General features: G+C 39.9%; 1 protein-coding gene across 2 annotated transcripts in view; it reads left to right on the top strand.

The window, feature by feature from the left end:
- spock3 (SPARC (osteonectin), cwcv and kazal like domains proteoglycan 3) overlaps positions 1 to 16,093 on the top strand; it is a 493,731-nt gene extending 477,638 nt beyond the window's left edge. For both annotated transcript variants that reach the window (XM_069926142.1, XM_069926141.1), the window contains exons 9-11: positions 2,152 to 2,214; positions 6,108 to 6,245; positions 14,585 to 16,093. In XM_069926142.1, coding sequence (XP_069782243.1) covers positions 2,152 to 2,214; positions 6,108 to 6,245; positions 14,585 to 14,751 — 368 coding nt within the window. In that variant the 3' untranslated portion in view covers positions 14,752 to 16,093. The remainder of the gene's footprint in view (positions 1 to 2,151; positions 2,215 to 6,107; positions 6,246 to 14,584) is intronic.
- Positions 16,094 to 18,299: the final 2,206 nt, after the last annotated feature.

Raw genomic sequence — 18,299 nt, 5'->3', positions numbered from 1 at the left:
AACATGTCCTCTTCTCACACCAAAGCAAACAACCTTGCTAAGTATCATTCACACTTGCATGCCACCTCAGCTCGAAACATGAACCTCTAACCTCACATGCAATTATTTAAATAATTCATTAAAACAGACGTAAATTCCTTTCCATTACTGAATTATATCATAAATAATTACCAATAAACACACAAGTCAAGAAATTAGATCCAAAATTAGCACAGCCTTGTACTTCGCCCTGATCTGGGGTTGGATCTGAGGATTAATCACAATTGATGAAAAGAGTGATAAGAGAAAAAAGAATCTAAAATCCATTGGGCAACAATAAAGCCTTTATTTACACGACAACATATGAAATGTACACTTCATTTTTTTTTCCAATGAGACGTACCTGCGGAGCATAGTGGAGAACGATGACTCATGACAGGTCTTCCAATATATTCCCCATATTGCATTGACAGAAACCAGAAGTTGTGTTCTGCTTGCTGTAAGCAATATAATGATTTGGTTATTTGTTTCTCATCAAAGACTTGAATGCTGATTTTAAATTGGAAAACATTTCACAAGAAATGAGCAATGCCATCTGTTATTTATTTGCCACTTTAAATTGGATGTTTCTGATGTGATTCTGTATTTATCTTTCAAAACTGGCACCGTTCAACTGGAGCAAATCCTGTGTCTTTGAAAGAATATAATGCTGCTTCAAATAATGTTCATTCAATCACTTTAGCCTTCATGTTGAAGTATGATCTGAAGAAATTTTAAAAATATATGCAGTATTTATAATGTTGTGAAGTTCTGCTTGTGCAAAGTCGTTAATCAAAGATCAGCATAAAAATACCTCAGGAAAGCTTTAGCTCTGCTGCTGCCAGCAATTATAGTATTCTTAGCCAAGTAACTAGTCTTAGCAGTGATAATCCTGGAGCCAACCTCATTGTTGTAAAAAAAAATCTCATCCAGCTCATTCATGTCCTTTACGGAAGGAAATCTGCCACCCTGTCAGTATGTGACTGCCGAACCATTCCACGTCGTGGACTCTTAAATGCTTGAAAAGCCACTCGATTGTTTTAATAAGTTCAAATACTATGTTGAACTAGAGAGAGAAAAAAAGACAGATCACTAGCATTAGTTTAGTCACCAAATTCAGACATGGCAAACTCACTCCTAGTAGATTATGTGGGTCCTTACTCACAGATATCTGAAGATGAGGGAGTAAATTGGGAGAGCTTTTCCACCAAGGTTTTGAAGCAATAGCCTGATGGACATTATAGACAATGCACCAAATTCATTCATTGCAAGATTTGGGTACCACCTGTCGCAACTATAAGATACGCCCACTGGAGGCAACATGGTGGATTACAGGCATAATGGATCATCCATTGGAGTCCTCAATATTGCCTGTAATCTCTAGGCATCAGATCAAACATGGGCAAGGAAACTTAGATGATGAGATCTGTGTATGTCCGCATTGAACATCACTTGGAAGAAACACTGAAGGAAGCAAAGACATAAGTTTATGTCTCAGTCCTTCCTCCTGAGAAACCCACTGATACTGAAAACATGTGATATAAAATGAATGGATATCTCAAAACTATGGGACCACATACCATTCCAGATGTTGTGTTAAATATCAGCATTAAGGGGTTAGCTGCACCTCTGGCCAAGCATTTCCAATACAGTTAATATACTAACAACTACTTAGCAGTGTGGGAAATTACTCAGGTATATCCTGTTCACAAAAGACATGACTATTCAAATTTGACTCCTTCCATTTTTTTGCCACTCATTGTCAGACCACTGAATGGATCTCTCATTAGTTAAATGATACTGTCCTTGAACTGTTTTAAATTGAACTTTTTCCTCTGTAATATTCAGCACTTTTATTTCATTTTGCACTATCTGTTGTACTTAATGATAGGCTGACTTGAAAGGATTGCATGCAAAACAAAGCTTTCACTCTGTCAGTACAGATGATATTAAGCAATTCAGTTAACTATCACCAATTCAATTTACTCTCAGGAAAGACCAAAGAGCACTATGAAGTGGTGGAAGCTATACTAACTCACCAATTACTTATTCACTGATGGTTGGTCTAGTTATGAGTCAAATAACCTGTTTCTGTGTGTGGCATAACTTTATAGCATGTTGAACTCATTCCAGATCCACCTTGCCTGATGCAACTCACCAATATTCAAAGGCAACATGTTGGAAAGAAACCACTTGGTGAGCTAAATTATTTTTTGAACTAGTATTATAGAATGTGAATGATGTAAATGATCAGCAATGAGATTATTTACAAACTTGAAAGGAATTTTTGATTTATTTTTCAATGTGCTCTGATCTGTATGCTGATCAAACAAAGCACTATCTGTTGTATATTTGTCATGGCAATACCCAAAACAAATATTTGATGGATTTGATTTTTCTGGAGCTTATCATTGCCATTGTAATGCATTGAATCAGAGATAAAGGTATCTTCACTGGAAATATAACTAGTCAAGAAGCTGGTGGTGATTGTTGCCAGCAAACATGAAGAAGAGAGATGCGCAGAACTTCACGCTGCATAAAAATGCCCAGTGGTTAGTTCTTCCCATTTCATTCCCACATCTAGGAATTTTGGGTGAAAATTTACCCACAATTCCTTCCCAAAAGAAGCAGGTTTTACAGGGTCAGTCAAGACATTGTACATCCTCCTTTACTCTTACATATCACCATTTCCTCTTCCAGCCAGGTTCTTGGAGAGATTCTCACTGAGAAACTAAACAGTGCAAGTAATGGTATTGAGAGAAAATTAATATGTTCTTTTGGCAGTCAGACTGAGAGTTTGAACCCCATAGGGGAGCACTGAGTCTGCACTCCCCACTCTCCCCTAGTCCACAGCACCAGCAGCAGGCAGCACTGCCGTTACAACAGCTCTGGCAGCACTAGCTTTTTTTTAAAAAATTGCCTTCGATGGATATTGCCTGATCCCACAAAGTTCATCCAGAATTTTGTGTGTCGCTTCAGTGAGTCCCTGTTTCCCCTCCTCTTGACCTTATTTCTTCAAACTGAAGCACTGAATTAAATAATTTAGTAACTCTTACTATTGGTTCCTCATCTTTCCTGCATTTTGCCAGGAACTGCACCTCAAGAATGTTATGTAAAAGACACAATGCCTTATGAGAGCTTAAAGTAATGAAAGTAATTAAAAGACACATCGAGATTGACGTATCCGATTCAGGTTTCAGACTTTTTTTTTGTGCAGGCATGGCGGAATTACCACTTATTGGTAGTTCTAAAAAATCTGTACTCAATGTACACATGTAAACAAATAAAGAAATGCAGAGAGAAATAAATTAATTAAGTGCAAAAGTAAGAGTCCTTAAATGAGTCCCTGATTGAGTTTGTTATTGAAGAGTCTGATGGTGGCAGGATGGCTGCTGTCCCTGAACTTGGTGGTGTGAGTCTTATGGGATCTCTACCTCCTTCCTGATGGTAGCAGTGAGAACAGAGCACGTAATGGTTAAAATAGTCACAGCAGGGTGTGTGCTGGGTAGTGTGGATCTTTGACGATGGCTGCTGCTCTCTGATAGCAGCATTCCCTGTAAATGTTCTCAATGTATGAGGAGGATTTTGCCTGTGATGTTGTGGGCTGTAGACATCTAGACTTTAAATTTCAGCATCTACAGTTTCTTGTGTCTCTATAAAAAGACACATTTCTTTCAAAGTTCCTCAAAGCTCATTTATCATAATGTTTTCTGGTTATTACCCCAATATCTCACAAATGCATGCTACTTGTCAAAACCTTCTGCCACCTCTCAAGTTGTCACCTCCCTAGTCTCCCACACCATCTTTCATAAATTTATGATCATTTATGGCAACAAGACCAAGTTGTCTGAACAACATCACCTTCATCATCTTTTTTGCAAATACGTGCAGCCCAGCCAGGCAACCTTATGATTGTTGTCTTCATATTTTCAGCTTTCACAATCATTCCTCATTCCATCAAGTGACAGGTCTCTTAGATCCTGCATCATTGGCAGAAGTCAATCAATAATTTGGTAATGTTCCTCACTCCTTAAATATCTTTGCACAATCACCAGAGCAGAAGATTTGGAGGCAGGAGTACACCAACCGGCTGCTTGAGTCTGCCCTGCCATTCCTCAAGTCCACTCCCCTGCCTTTTCCCCATTTCCCTTGTTTTCCTTAATGTTTCTACATCTTTCTTCCTCAGTCTTAAGTATTCATAAAGATTCTGCAACCAAGACTTACTGTGATAAGAAACATTAAGCAATTAAGAAAGCAAATGTAGTGTTGGCCTTCAATTCTGGAGAGATTGAACTCAAGAACAGAGGGTTCCTGCTGCAACTGTGAAGGATATTGATGAGGCTACACCTGGAATACTGTGGGCAGTTTGGGTCTCCTTACTTGAAAAAGAATGTCCTGCCTTTGGAGGCAATGCAGAGGACATTCACTAAGTTGACCGAGGATCAGGGATTTATCCAATGAAGTGAGGTTGAGTTGGCTGGGACTATGCTTGCTGGAAATCAGAAGAACGAGAAAGGATCTGATAGAAATATAAAATGAATAAAGGTACAGGTAAGATAGAGGTAGAAAAGTTGCTTCTACTGGTAGCTGAGACGAGAAATAGGGATCATGACTTCAAGATTTGGTATTGATAATGATTATGAGTTTATTGTCAGACAATGTATGATGTATGTGTACATAAAATTCTTACTTGCTGAAGCCTAATACGTATTTGTTAAAAAAAAATACTATAATAGTAATCTAATCGAGACAATAAATACATAAGATAGATAGATAGATAAGATAAATATTTGGGGGGGGGGGCGTAGATATAGGACAGAGATGAAGATGAATTGCTTTTCCCAGAAAGTAGTGAGTCTAAGGAATTCTCCACCTGAAGAGGTGGTAGAAGTGGACTCATAAAATATATTTAATACATATTTGGATAGATTTTTGCATCATAGGGAATTAAGGATTATAGGGAAAAACCAGGGAGGTGGAGCTGAGTTCACAGCCAGATCGGCCAAAATCTTATTGAATGGCAGAGTAGGCTCAACAGGTCAGATGGAGTACTCCATCTCCTATTTCTTATGCTCATATGCAAGGTGATTCTTTCTTATCACAGTCTTGAATGGGCAGTCACATTCCAAGAGCAGATCGTCTGGTTCTTTGCTCTCCTGTGAGGGCTTATCTTGTATAGCTCCCAATAAATCATGTATGTTTCATTCTTCTGAACTCCAGTGAGTAGAATTCGACTATGCTTCACCTTACCTCACAAGACATATCCCACATACCCAACTTCATCTCAGTTAACCTTCTCCAGCCCGCCTCAAAAAAGAAATCTTTCCTTAAATAATGACCCAAGTGTTGCAGTGCCCTAAATGATGTCCTACTCGTACTGACTACAGTTGCAGTAAGGTTTGCTTTCCATTATATTCCAACCACTTTGAAATGAGGGTCACCATTTCATTAGCCTTCCATATTAACTGTTACCTTTACAACATTTGCCTAATTTCCTTAGAGGTTTCCTTGAAATCACATTTCTTCTATTATCTCCATTCTTCCAAATTGCCTTTTGAGGTTCGGGTTCATCTGAGCACATTCATGGAGGCATAGCACATTTCTTGATATAATTAGTGCAAAAAATTCTTTCTTAAGCAATAAGGAAGACCTGCCTCTAGGTTTCGCCATCTGTTTTGAACTGAATGAGAAAATAAAAATGTATTGGATGCTGAAGAAATTGAGATGCATAAGATTTCCTCGTTGCCATCATAATTAATTGTATGGCTTCAAGTCAGCTTAAGTGTGCCACAGGGAGTCATAGCAATTTCCATTTTCTTTCTCTCTAGATGACAATTCCTTACTTCTGGGAATAAATTTGCTCCATAACTGCTTTGTACACCTTGCAGTGCTAGTAGCAGCCACTAGCTTAGCTGTTTAAGTATTCTACAAATAATTCATGTCAAAACAGACATTATAAATGACTGGAAAAGTTTATCACAGTAGTTTTAAGAGGATGGTAAATGAGCAGATGCCAGAAGATACAAAAATGTAAGTAGGTTCCAATCTTCTCACACGTATATCTCACAATATGAATTTGGCTACTCCAGGTATTTTTCTTCCGACCTGTGATGAAGATGGATATTATAAACCCACCCAGTGCCATGGTAGTGTGGGACAATGTTGGTGTGTCGACCGATATGGGAATGAATTGGGAGGATCCAGATCAAGTCGACTATCTGATTGTGGTATGTTCAATATTTTCTTGTAACATCAGGTCAGTGTCCCCCTACTGGAAATTCCATCTACCACTGGGAGTGAGGGAAATGTGCACTGGCCAATCGACAACAGCTTTTGCTTGGAAAATAAGCATAAATAGCCACATAAAAGAGTTACACAGAGTCTGGTCACTTTTCTGAAGGTCATTGATCCATTGGTAAATAGTTACTGGAGTGTTTTAATGAATATAAACTTAATTTGTTCATAAAAATTGAGTAGCGTCAAGTTTAACTGAAGCCTGTTCTAACCTTTCCAAACTCCAGATTATTCTGAAGCTATCAGCGACTCCTTTCACCAGCATTTAGATTATGTCATTCTCATTCATTGGATGCCTCAATTATGTCACCGCTGGCAGTACATGTTCATGATGGCAATGCCAAACCAGAGAATTTATCTCTGCAAAATGAAGGATGTGATTTGCCAAACAATGCTCGAGATGCATCTCATGGACAAGCCCTCTGGCCCACCGGGTCCATGCTGATCATCAAATGCTTATTTTAAAACTAATACTTCATGAATCCATTTTGTGTTGGCCATTATCCCAGCATTATTTTGTTGGTGTGCTCTGCGTGGTTGCTGTAAAGCTGCTCCCACTCTGAGTCAGAAATGTTCTTGATGATCCATTTGGGCCAATTTTCAGACTGCTGGAGGAATAGTCTGAGATTACTGGCTGTGGGCCATGAGTGAGGTTGTTATTGAGAGGCCCTCATGAAAGATGACTTGGTACCCTCATAAGGGAGAACACTTCAACATCCTTATCTGTGCAGTAGATCTCACTGAGGGAGAAGATTCTATAAACTTGGAGAAAGAGCAGCAAACCTGCAGTTATTGGTGCCTGGAATGCCTTGCCAGGCCAGGGGTGGTGGTGAAAGTGGAACATTAAGGGCATTTAAGAGATTCTTAGATAGGCACATGGATGAAAGAAAAATAGAGGGTTACGGGGGTAGGAAAGGTTGAGTACTGTTTTTATTGGTAGAAACATATAGGTCGGCACAGCATTGAGGGGCTGTACAGTGCTGTAATGTTCTATGCTTTCTAAGTGCAATTGAAACCAAAACCAGAGGTCTGCAGGTTCCGCTAAACTCGTGTGAGGTTTGATATAGGGGGAAGGTCCAGATCAAGGGACCAGAGTGTGAGGAGAAGGGAGAAGCATTTGGGGACTGAGGTGAGGAGAAGTTTCTTTACTCAGTGAGCTGTGAGCTAGTGGAACTCCATGCCCCAGATTGCTGTTGACGTTGGTTTGTTGGTATGGTCAGAAGGGAGTTGGTTGTGACCCCTTGTGGCTTAAGGGATCAAGGGAATAGGGACTGGCAAAAACAGATATGCTGGAGGAACTCAGCCAGTTTCGCTGTGTTCATACAAGGTAAAGATATATAAAGATGTCTTTCCCATTCCAGCTCTCTGAGTTCTGAAGTGACTGATGAGGCCAACAACAAAAATGCTGATTCTTGGAGAGAGTTGGCAGGAGATGTAGGTAGGCAGGTGGTTTGTGAGGAGGTGCACCCCTTCCACTGTTTGTAAAAATATTCCGTGCTCAGATTCAAGGTTCTCTGTGCCATCCTGAATGTTCATTTTATACTCTAAGTGATAGGTCAGGGATTTCCAGGAGGCAGCAGGAATGATGCATTTCTTCAAGGAGTTTTTGAGCATATCTTGGAATTTGTTTCTGGTAGTACTTTTCCATGGCAGACTTTAGAGTAGAGAGTCTGTAATGAGAGTCTGGTGTCAGGCAACATGGCCTGCCCAATGGAGCCAACTTAGAGTAAGCAGGGTCTCAATGTTGGGATGTTGGTCTCTGAGAAGACGGAGATATTGATTCTCATCTTTCCCGTGGATTTGGTGGATTATATAGAGGCAACATTGATGCTAAAGTCTCTTATAGTCAAGGTCTCAAAAAGCACATAGGACGACAAGAGTCTGCATTACCCTGTAGATCGTGAGAATTGGCTAGAATCTGAAATCTTGATTTTTGAACACCCATATCCTTCACTGTCCCAAGGCTGAGATGTCATATCATCTATAATTGCCTTTGTTGAGAAATTACTTCAAAGATACATTGGCCATGTTTTCCAGGATCTCAGCATGAACCTTAATCATCAGAAGGCAGTGTTATGCACCATGGGAAGGATGGTACAAGTTGTTTGTCTTATTAGTGTTGAGAGTGAGCCTCATCTTCTCATAATTTAGTGAGTAAGACAGTAGTGGCTTAGAGCACATGCAGAAAATCTCAAGAGCCATCTGCATGTTGCAGCTCAACTGCGACTGCTAAATTGACTTTACTTCAGGACCCCTTGATCAATCAACAATGGTGAAAGGTTAATTGGTCAAGGGGCCTGTAAAAGGAGTAAAAGGGGAGGGAGCGGCTGGTGAGGAGCGGCACACTGAGTGAGTGGGGCACTGAAGGAGTGGGACTTCCAGCCTTTGGCTCAACAGGCTTAGGCAAAAGCAGGTGAGGAGAAAGGTAAGTGGCATTATTTTAGCTCAGTCATGCCTGTGGGGTTAGTGCTTTGTACTGGATGTCAGATGTGGGAACCATGGGTGAGTCCCACCCTCCCAAATAGCCACATCTGCATCAGGTGCACCGAGATGCAGTTCCTTAAGGACCGAGTTGGGGAACTGGAGCTGCAACTTGAGGAACTACGGCTGGTAAGGGAGAGTGAGGAGTTGATAGATTCAACTTTCAGGGACATAGTTACCCCAAGACCAGATGTGTCAGGTAAGTGGGTAACTGTCAGGGGAGGGAAGAAAAATACCAGGAAAATGGAGAGCACACCTGTGAATATCCCTCTCAGTAACAGGTATATTTTGTTGGATGCTGTTGAGGGAGATGACCTGACAGAAGCTGGCAGCAGTGACCAGGTCGCTGGCACTGAGCCTGGCATGATGGACCAAAAGGTAAAGAGGAATGCAGTGGTCATTGGGGACTCCATTGTCAGAAATACAGACAGGAGATTCTGTGAGCCAGATAGGTATGCCCACATGGTGTGCTGCCTCCCTGGTGCAAGGGTGCGGGATATCTCAAATCAGGTCCAGGGTATTCTAAAAGGGGAAGGCGAACAGCCTGATGTCTTAGTACATGTGGGTACCAATGACATAGATAAAAAGAAGGAGGAAGTATTGAAAAAGGATTACAGAGAGCTAGGACAGAAACTAAGAAATAGGACAGCCAGGGTGGTGATCTCTGATTTGCTACCTGTGCCAAGTGCAACGGAGGACAAAAATGGAAGGTTAAGAAAAATGAATGTGTGGCTGAGGGGCTGGTGTAAAGGACAGGGTTTTGGCTTCTTGGACATTGGGATCTCTTTTAAGGAAGGCATGACCTCTACAAGAAGGATGGGTTACACCTAAACCCAAAAGGGGTCAATATATTGGCAGCTAGGTTTGGTACAGCCGTCGGGTCCGGTTTAAACTAATTTGGCAGGGGGGGGTGGGAACCTGTATGATAGGGCAAAGGACAGAAAAGATAAAACAGGAAAAGTTAGGTTAGGCAGCGAAAGTAAAAAATCAGAAAGAGCAAGGAGGGTGAAAAAAGCAGATCTGAAGGCTTTATATCTTAATGCAAGAAGCATTTGGAACAAGATCGATGAATTAGCTGTGAAAATTGAGATAAACAAATATGATTTGATTGGGATTACAGAAACATGGCTGCAGGGTGGGCAAGCCTGGGAACTTAACATCACGGGGTATACGATATTTAGGAGGGATCGGCAAGAAAGAAAAGGGGGTGGGGTAGTATTGATGGTGAGAGAAGGGACCGACACAATTGACAGAAATGATATCAACTCAGAAGATGCGGAATCTATATGGGTAGAACTGAGGAATAACAAGGGGCGGAAATTGTTAGTGGGGGTGGTATATTGGCCTCCAAATAGTAGTGTAGAGGTGAGGGAAGGCATTAAAAGAGAAATTAGAAAAGCGTGCAATAAGGGAACAGCTGTCATCATGGGAGACTTTAATTTGCATATAGATTGGACTAGCCAAATTAGTAAAAATACTGAGGAGGAGGAATTCCTTGAATGTTTACGGGACGGTTATCTAGACCAATATGTCGAGGAACCAACTCGGGAGCAGGCCATTTTAGATTGGGTATTATGCAATGATAAGGGAGTAATCAACAATCTTGTACGAGGCCCTTTGGGTAGGAGCGATCATAATATGATCGCATTCTCACTCGACATGGAGAGTGATGAAATTAAAACCGAGACTAAGGTCCTGAATTTAAATAAAGGGAATTATGATGGTATGAGATGGGAGTTGAGTCAGATTGATCGGGTGGTGTTTATGGGGGAGTTGACTGTGGATAGACAATGGAAAGCATTCATAGATCTAATGGAGAAATTGCAAAAATCATTTATACCGGTTTGGCATAAAAATAAACCAAAAAAGGTGACTCAACTGTGGATAATAAGGGAAATTAGACACAGCATTAAGTACAAAGAGAGAGCATATCAATTTGTCAAAAAAAGTACCTCAACTGAAGACTGGGAGAAGTTCAAGATGCACCAAAGGAGGACGAAGGGATTAATCAAGAGAGCAAAAATAAATTACGAAAGTAAGCTTGCGGCAAATGTAAAAACCGACTACAAAAGCTTTTATAAATATGTCAAGAGGAAAAGATTGGTGAAATCCAAAGTAGGTCCTTTGCAGTCGGAATGAGGGGAATATATAATGGGGAATAAGGAAATGGCAGACCAATTAAATTCTTACTTTAGTTCTGTTTTTACAAGAGAGGATACAAATAACCTCCCAAGGATGTTGGGAAACATAGAGACTAATGCAAGGGAGGAACTGAAAGAAATCAGTATCTCTAAGGACATGGTCTTGGGGAAATTGATGGGATTGAAGGCAAATAAATTCCAAGGGCCTGATAATCTACATCCTAGGGTACTTAAGGAAGTGGCCATTCAGATAGCAGATGCTTTAAGAATTATTTTCTAGAACTCGATAGACTCAGGATCAGTACCCATGAATTGGAGGGTAGCTAATGTTACCCCCACTATTTAAAAAGGGGGGTAGAGAAAAAGCGGGGAATTATAGGCCCGTGAGCCTTACATCAGTAGTGGGCAAAATGACGGAATCCATTATTAAGGATGTAATAGCGGAGCATATGACTAGCAGAGAAGGGATCGGACGGAGTCAACATGGATTTACAAAAGGTAAATCGTGCTTGACAAATCTATTGGTATTCTTTGAGATGGTGACAGGTAAAATAGATGGAGGAGAGCCAGTGGATGTGGTGTACCTGGACTTCCAAAAGGCCTTCAATAAGGTCCCGCATAAACAACTGGCTTCCAAAATCAAGGCTCATGGGATTGGGGGCAAAGTATTGATGTGGATTGAGAACTGGCTGGCAGGTAGAAGACAGAGAGTTGGGATAAATGGCTCATTTTCTGAGTGGCAGGCGGTGACCAGTGGGGTGCCACAGGGATCTGTACTGGGACCCCAGCTGTTCACAATTTACATTAATGATCTGGATGAGGGGATTGGATGTAATATCTCCAAATTTGCAGATGACACTAAGCTAGGAGGGGTTGTGTGCACGGAAGAGGGGGTCAGGAAGCTCCAGTGTGATTTGGATAAATTGAGGGACTGGGCAGATACATGGCAAATGCACTACAATGTGGATAAATGTGAGGTTATCCACTTTGGTAATACAAACCAGAGGGCAGATTACTATTTGAATGGCAATAGATTAAGAGATGGGGAAGTGCAGAGAGACCTAGGGGTACTTGTACACCAGTCTCTGAAGGTGAGCATGCAGGTACAGCAGGTGGTTAAAAAGGCAAATGGTATGTTGGCCTTCATATCAAGAGGGTTTGAGTATAGGAACAAGGATACCTTACTGCAGCTGTACAGGGCCTTGGTGAGACCCCACCTGTATTGTGTGCAGCTTTGGTCACCTTATCTAAGGAAGGATGTTCTTGCAATGGAGGGAGTGCAGAGGTGATTCACCAGGCTGATACCTGGAATGGCAGGAATGACTTATGAGGAAAGATTGCGCAAATTGGGATTGTACTCGCTGGAGTTTAGAAGATTGAAAGGGGATCTCATAGAGACATATAAAATTCTGGCAGGACTGGACAGAATGGATGCAGATGGGATGTTTCCAATGATGGAAAAATCCAGAACCCGGGGGCCATGGTTTGAGGATAATAGGCAAACCATTTAGGACCGAGATGAGGAGGAATTTCTTTACCCAGAGGGTGGTGAATCTGTGGAATTCATTGCCACAGAGGGCAGTAGAGGCAGGTTCAGTAAATATATTTAAGAGGGAATTAGATCTATTTCTTCAGTATAAGGGTATTAAAGGTTACGGAGAGAAGGCGGGGACGGGGTACTGAACTTTAAGATCAGCCATGATCTCATTGAATGGTGGAGCAGGCTCGAAGGGTCGAATGACCTACTCCTGCTCCTATCTTCTATGAAAGAATTTTCCATTAGTTATGAAGATTATGCAGTGAATCATACTTGTTTGACACAGGTCCCCACTGAGATTAACTCCCTGCAGATTTTCTGATGAGGAAATTACAGAGATGTGCAAGAAATTATGATGTAGTAAAATAGATTGAATTGAAATGCTCAAATTGGTTTGGAAAAAATGGCTTTGGTGACAGAAAACAGCAAATCCTAGTAAATGTTTTCCAGATGATAGCCAAAGGTATTTCCCCATCAGGACAACTGCCTTTATAGAAAGTGAAACAATTCTGATACAGGGAAGCAGAGGTAAATTTCAAAAATGGTCAGCAAGTACCAAACCTGAAGATGTGCTAAAAGGTGGGGTACAACTGCAACAGAACCCAAATGGGAGAGAGGAACAAGTGGCAGAGGGAATTTCTTTAACGAAGTGCAGCTTGATGCTTTTTTGACAGATGTATTGGAGTGAAGCAAAGTAGACTTATGGCATAATGCTAAAGAGGTGTGAAGGAACAGGGGCTTGGGCATTCATGCGTCTAGGTCTTGTAAATGGCTGGACAAAACCTGTGGGATCCTGGACTTTATGAAAGGATAAACTAAGTACAAAAGCAGAGAAGTTATGTTGAACCTTTCTAAAGGTCTGTTTTGACAACAACATTGATTATGTTCAGTTCTAGTCAGCATACACTAGGAAGGTTATGAAGACCTTTGAGATGCTGCAGAAAACATATCTTATATTGTTTCAGGAGTAAGAGAGTTTAGCCACAAGGTTAAATTGGAAAAAAAACTAAAATAGTTATCCTTGGATTAGAGGAGGTTAAGAGGTAACTTAAATATTTAAGATAATGTCAGTTAATATCAGTTAGACAAAGGAAAGCTGATCCCCATTAGCAGATTGTATGACGAGGTGACACGAAATCACTGGAAAAAATTGGGTAAGAGATGTCTGGTAAAGAACGTATTATTCAGAAAGTGGTAAAAATTTGGAACTTGCAGGCAAGAAGTAGTGAAGAATGATTTCAAAAGGAAATTGGACTTTTCAGGAGGAGATATAGTTGCAGGGTTATGGAGATTGCTTGGATTGCTCTCAGGAGAGCAGATATGGTATGTGTGGGCTGAATAGGCTTTCTGCCTTCATGATTCCATGGCAGAGAGGCATCAAATTCCGTGGCAGTACTGTGGCTGCCACTGATAGAATTTTTTCAGTGCTGACTCACATCATAGCTTTCAGTGCGTGCAGCAAAGACATGACAACTGGTAGCTCCACACTGAGGGCTCAATAGAAATGTTGAATCCCTTTTTACCTCTTGCATTGTGAAATCAATATATTTGCTTCCTGAAAGAACAAGCACTAATAAAGTGGACTCATGTAGAATTAATTTCCATGGAGACCACCCTATCAATTTCAGTCTTGAAAGACTTCTGTACTCCCTTGCACAAAGAGCAAGCTTTTACCTGGTAATGGTCTCCACTAGCCTGATCTCCTTCTGGACCTCTGAATTCCTGAGAACAATTTACTTCCATTCTTACATCATTGCAGGGGCCTTCCTTGGAGAAGCAACACTTCCCAATAGAGTAGTTGGAAGAATTCTGCTTGTATTATTCAAGTGCACTTTAAGTACCGACCCTTTGGCTCACGGACGCAAGTCCCGTCTGGGAAATGATGAAATCTTGCAATGGGATGAAACAAGTAGCACAATTGAAACTGACAATACATCAGTATAAATGAAAAACTGACAACAATGTTTTGAGAAGCTTGAAGTGGAAAATTGCAAATCTTTAGTGGACTTTTACAAATTGTGTTACTGTGCTTCACAATATTAATTTTTATCCAAAAAGCAAACCAAATATATGTTTCCGTAATTAAATATTATATTATTGACTCATTATCTAGAGGGTGAAGAAGAGAGTTCAGGTGACTTTGGCAGTACTGACTTCCGTGAATGGTCGGATGATGAGGAAGATGAGGACGATGTCATTGATGAAGAAGTTGATGGAGTTGACAATGAAGATGATGAAGACGACGATGATGAGTATGATGCGGGTGGTGATGTATGGTAGTCTGGAAATGTCATGAACTTTAATCTTTTGCACGTTTCTATAGTGAGATCTCATGAGTTACTAGTCATATTAAAAACGATCAAAAATATTTCGATCAGCGTGTATATTTTGTACAATTGTACTCTCAAACAAGATTACTCCAGAAAGAAATCAGCATCTCTTAAAAATAATTGTTGCTGTTCTCCTTTTAGCTGCATCATTTCTGAAAACAAATTTAAAATTGCAATTCTTTCAAAAGAAAAAAATATTAGAACAAGCGAGAAAACATCTATTTTTGTTCAAAGATCGGTTTCTTTTGAAATGTGTTTTGTCGTCGTACGTGGTCTCATTGTGACAGAGTAGAACGGGGGTCATTTTCCACTAATGACTATCCCAGATTGCGCATTGATCCTGACACTAAAAATAATAGTGAGGTGTATTTGTTTTCAAAACTTTTGGTTGATCCAGCTGTGAAGCTTAAAATAAACTTATGCTATCAAAATAGAAATTTAACTTTGGACAACAATTAATCAGGTTTTATATATGAGCATATGATATTTCTTAAGAATTATTTGGCACAACGTACAGGCCATTGGAATGTTTTTTTAGGCAGCTGTAGTTGACATCAGAACATTCTTGCCTCCACCTGAATATTGTTGAAGAATGTGGATGCCTTGACTACACGAGTGATTTGTGTTTCTTCAAACAAACAAAAAAGATCTTTTCAAAAGTATATATGATTTCGAACACTAGTTTAAACAAAATAGAAGTCACATGGTGATGTGCCTTTCAAATTAAAAATAGAAATATTTTTTCTTTGTGTATTAAAGATAGGAGTTCAGGTAATATTTAAGCATACCTGATCACAGCATTATTACTTCAACTGCAAACATGCATTAGAGAAAAATAATTTTAAATTAATTTTCAATAGTTATGGCAGTCGTCATATGGACTAAGTATATACCAGTATCGTGTAGCAGTAGCATTTAACAATCTTGCTATAGACTAAATTCCCCTGTATTTATGTTAGCATGTTAATTGATTGAATGGATATATTGAAATTCCACCGCTTTGATGCATACTGGAGTAGAGACTTTTAAGTCCTTTATCAATGAAGGTTAACATTGTTTGTAGTAACTAACATAACTTTATACTGTTGTGCTGTTTATTTAGAGCATAAGATTGTTGGTCTTAAATGTTTCTCCTAAAATCTGAGCTAGAGGAAAATCGTGAATAATGTAGCTCATTCTAATTAATTTTCCTTTATAGACTGGATTTAAGTTACAAAATGGAAAAGCTATGCTGCATTTTTTTTACTGTTAATGTATAGTTTACAATAATAAAGGACTCCTGTAACCAATAATGCTGATTAGAATTTTTGACTTTACATATTATTTATAATCAATTTAATTTGGATGATTTATTAAAAATACTTTGTTGTCTGTTGTGGTGAAATAAATAAATATGTGTGTATGATCTCACACACACACACACACACACACACACACACACACACACACACACACACACACACACACACACACACACACACACACACACACACACACACACACACACACACAGAGTATTATACTTAGCAGTGTGAGACCACCATAGCTAGGAGATCAAAGCTACATTACTGGTTTATAATTTCTCACTGCTCCATAATTTCTTATGATAAAGAAATGCTGGAGGAACTCAGCCAGTCTCACTGAGTCCATAGGAGAAACAGATCTGAGGTATGAGCCTTCCTATAGTCACTGCAAGACTGGCTGAGTTCCTCCCGCATTTCAGTGCTTTTACTACAATCGCAGCATCTGCAGACTTTCATCTTTCACTCCATAAATTCTTATACTTTTTTTGTATAAATAAATAAATAAATAGATAGATAGATAGATAGATATATATATACCTTGACTCGCAGATTTATTAGTGTTTCCATTACACCTCCATACACCACAAATTTCAGTTGTGCATTCCTCATTATTTTAATTCATTTTCAATAATTTCTCACATTTTCCCCGTTTTATCTGCCATTTATCTGTTTATAATGTTAATTAATTCTTATCAACTAAATTAGTATTAATTCTTGAAAATTTTATCTCAATCAATATCAGCATTTATTGCCCACTCAGTGAATATATAGACAATATCTACTGCATTACCATTAAAACATGATGTGATCTAATAAAAATAATCTGTCTGATTTATCAAAAACATTTTGGTTTTGGAAAAATTATGCTGAATATCTTTCATTAGTTCAAACATTTCCATTAAATTATCAATGATTTCCTTGATCATCACACCACCTATTTCCCTCAGCAACCTTCAATGCATGCCATCAAACCAGAAAATTGATGAAAATATTCTCAAATTTCCTAATGCCTTCATTGCCATAATGCCATTTCTGATGACCAGTTCTCATCCTCCATTGAACCCTAAACATTCATTTTCATGTTGTGGTAAAAGAACAAAGTCCTGCTGGGTAGGTATGAACCACTGCTAGCAAGGCTATATACACCAGCAACTTGCAGAAGCTACATTATTCCACCAGACTGCTAGGAATGTGAATGTACTACCCAAGGGTAGCCACAGTAGCTCCATGGGGCACAAGATTCCTATCCTTTCTCAGCACAACAACGCTTGCAGCAGTTACCCTTGATTTGCCTGTCAAACAGCTTCTCCAGACTATAGCTAGAATACCAAGAAGCTACAGTTTGAAGCTGATCTTCCTTTGACCATTGCTGCTTGTGGTCATCCTTCAAGATCACAATAACCAACTAACTCCTTGCTCACAAGCCGCAGGTAAGTAGATTGCGTGACTGCAATGACAGTGAGAAATGATCCCTGTTAATTAGTTCGCAGCTAACTGAATGATGCTCAGTTTAATTTGTAGGAGATGGATGAAAAAACAATGTGGCAGATGCTGGAAATAGAAGAACATTCTGGAAGCACCAGAAGGTCTGGCAGAACCTTTGCAGGAAGAGGAGAGTTTAATTGACTAGAAACATTAGCCCTTTTTACCCAGAGATTCCCTCCATACTGTTGTAAAGAAGACCTGCCATCAAGTTGGCTTTGCTTGTTTACACTGAACCAAACAACACTGGCATAGTGCTGGGCCAGTGTGGCATTTTACACAACAAGCTGGCATTCCAAGAGCAAATGAGGTGGGATGTGAAATACAATAGTGTCAGCGTCTAATGTGATATATAACATAGTGTATTTGACGGCTCTTATATGCGGCTCTTATTTTTCCCCAAAAAAGCTCAACAATATGCCCCGGGTCTTATATGCGCCATTGAAATTAGGTGATAATAGTGAGTAATGCCAGCAGTGATCATCAATGCTGCCTGGCTCACTAGCACCGCCGCTATCTATTGTTCGGGGCCGTTGACAGGCTGTCGGGGGGAGCGGGGTGGTGGGATCAGTGTGGGGGCAGGTGGCGGACTATTGGGAGACTCTCCTGGAGGCCTATTGTCAGTCCCCGCACTGATCATTATTGCGTCAGATTCGAGAGGGATGAGTCTGGATACAAGGATTTGCAATCAAACATAATTTTTATTAACATA

This window comes from Narcine bancroftii, chromosome 3 (genome assembly GCF_036971445.1).
Source record: "Narcine bancroftii isolate sNarBan1 chromosome 3, sNarBan1.hap1, whole genome shotgun sequence".
NCBI lineage: Eukaryota > Metazoa > Chordata > Chondrichthyes > Torpediniformes > Narcinidae > Narcine > Narcine bancroftii.
The sequence above is the reverse complement of the archived record's forward strand: the minus strand, read 5'-3'. Positions and strand labels throughout refer to the sequence as shown.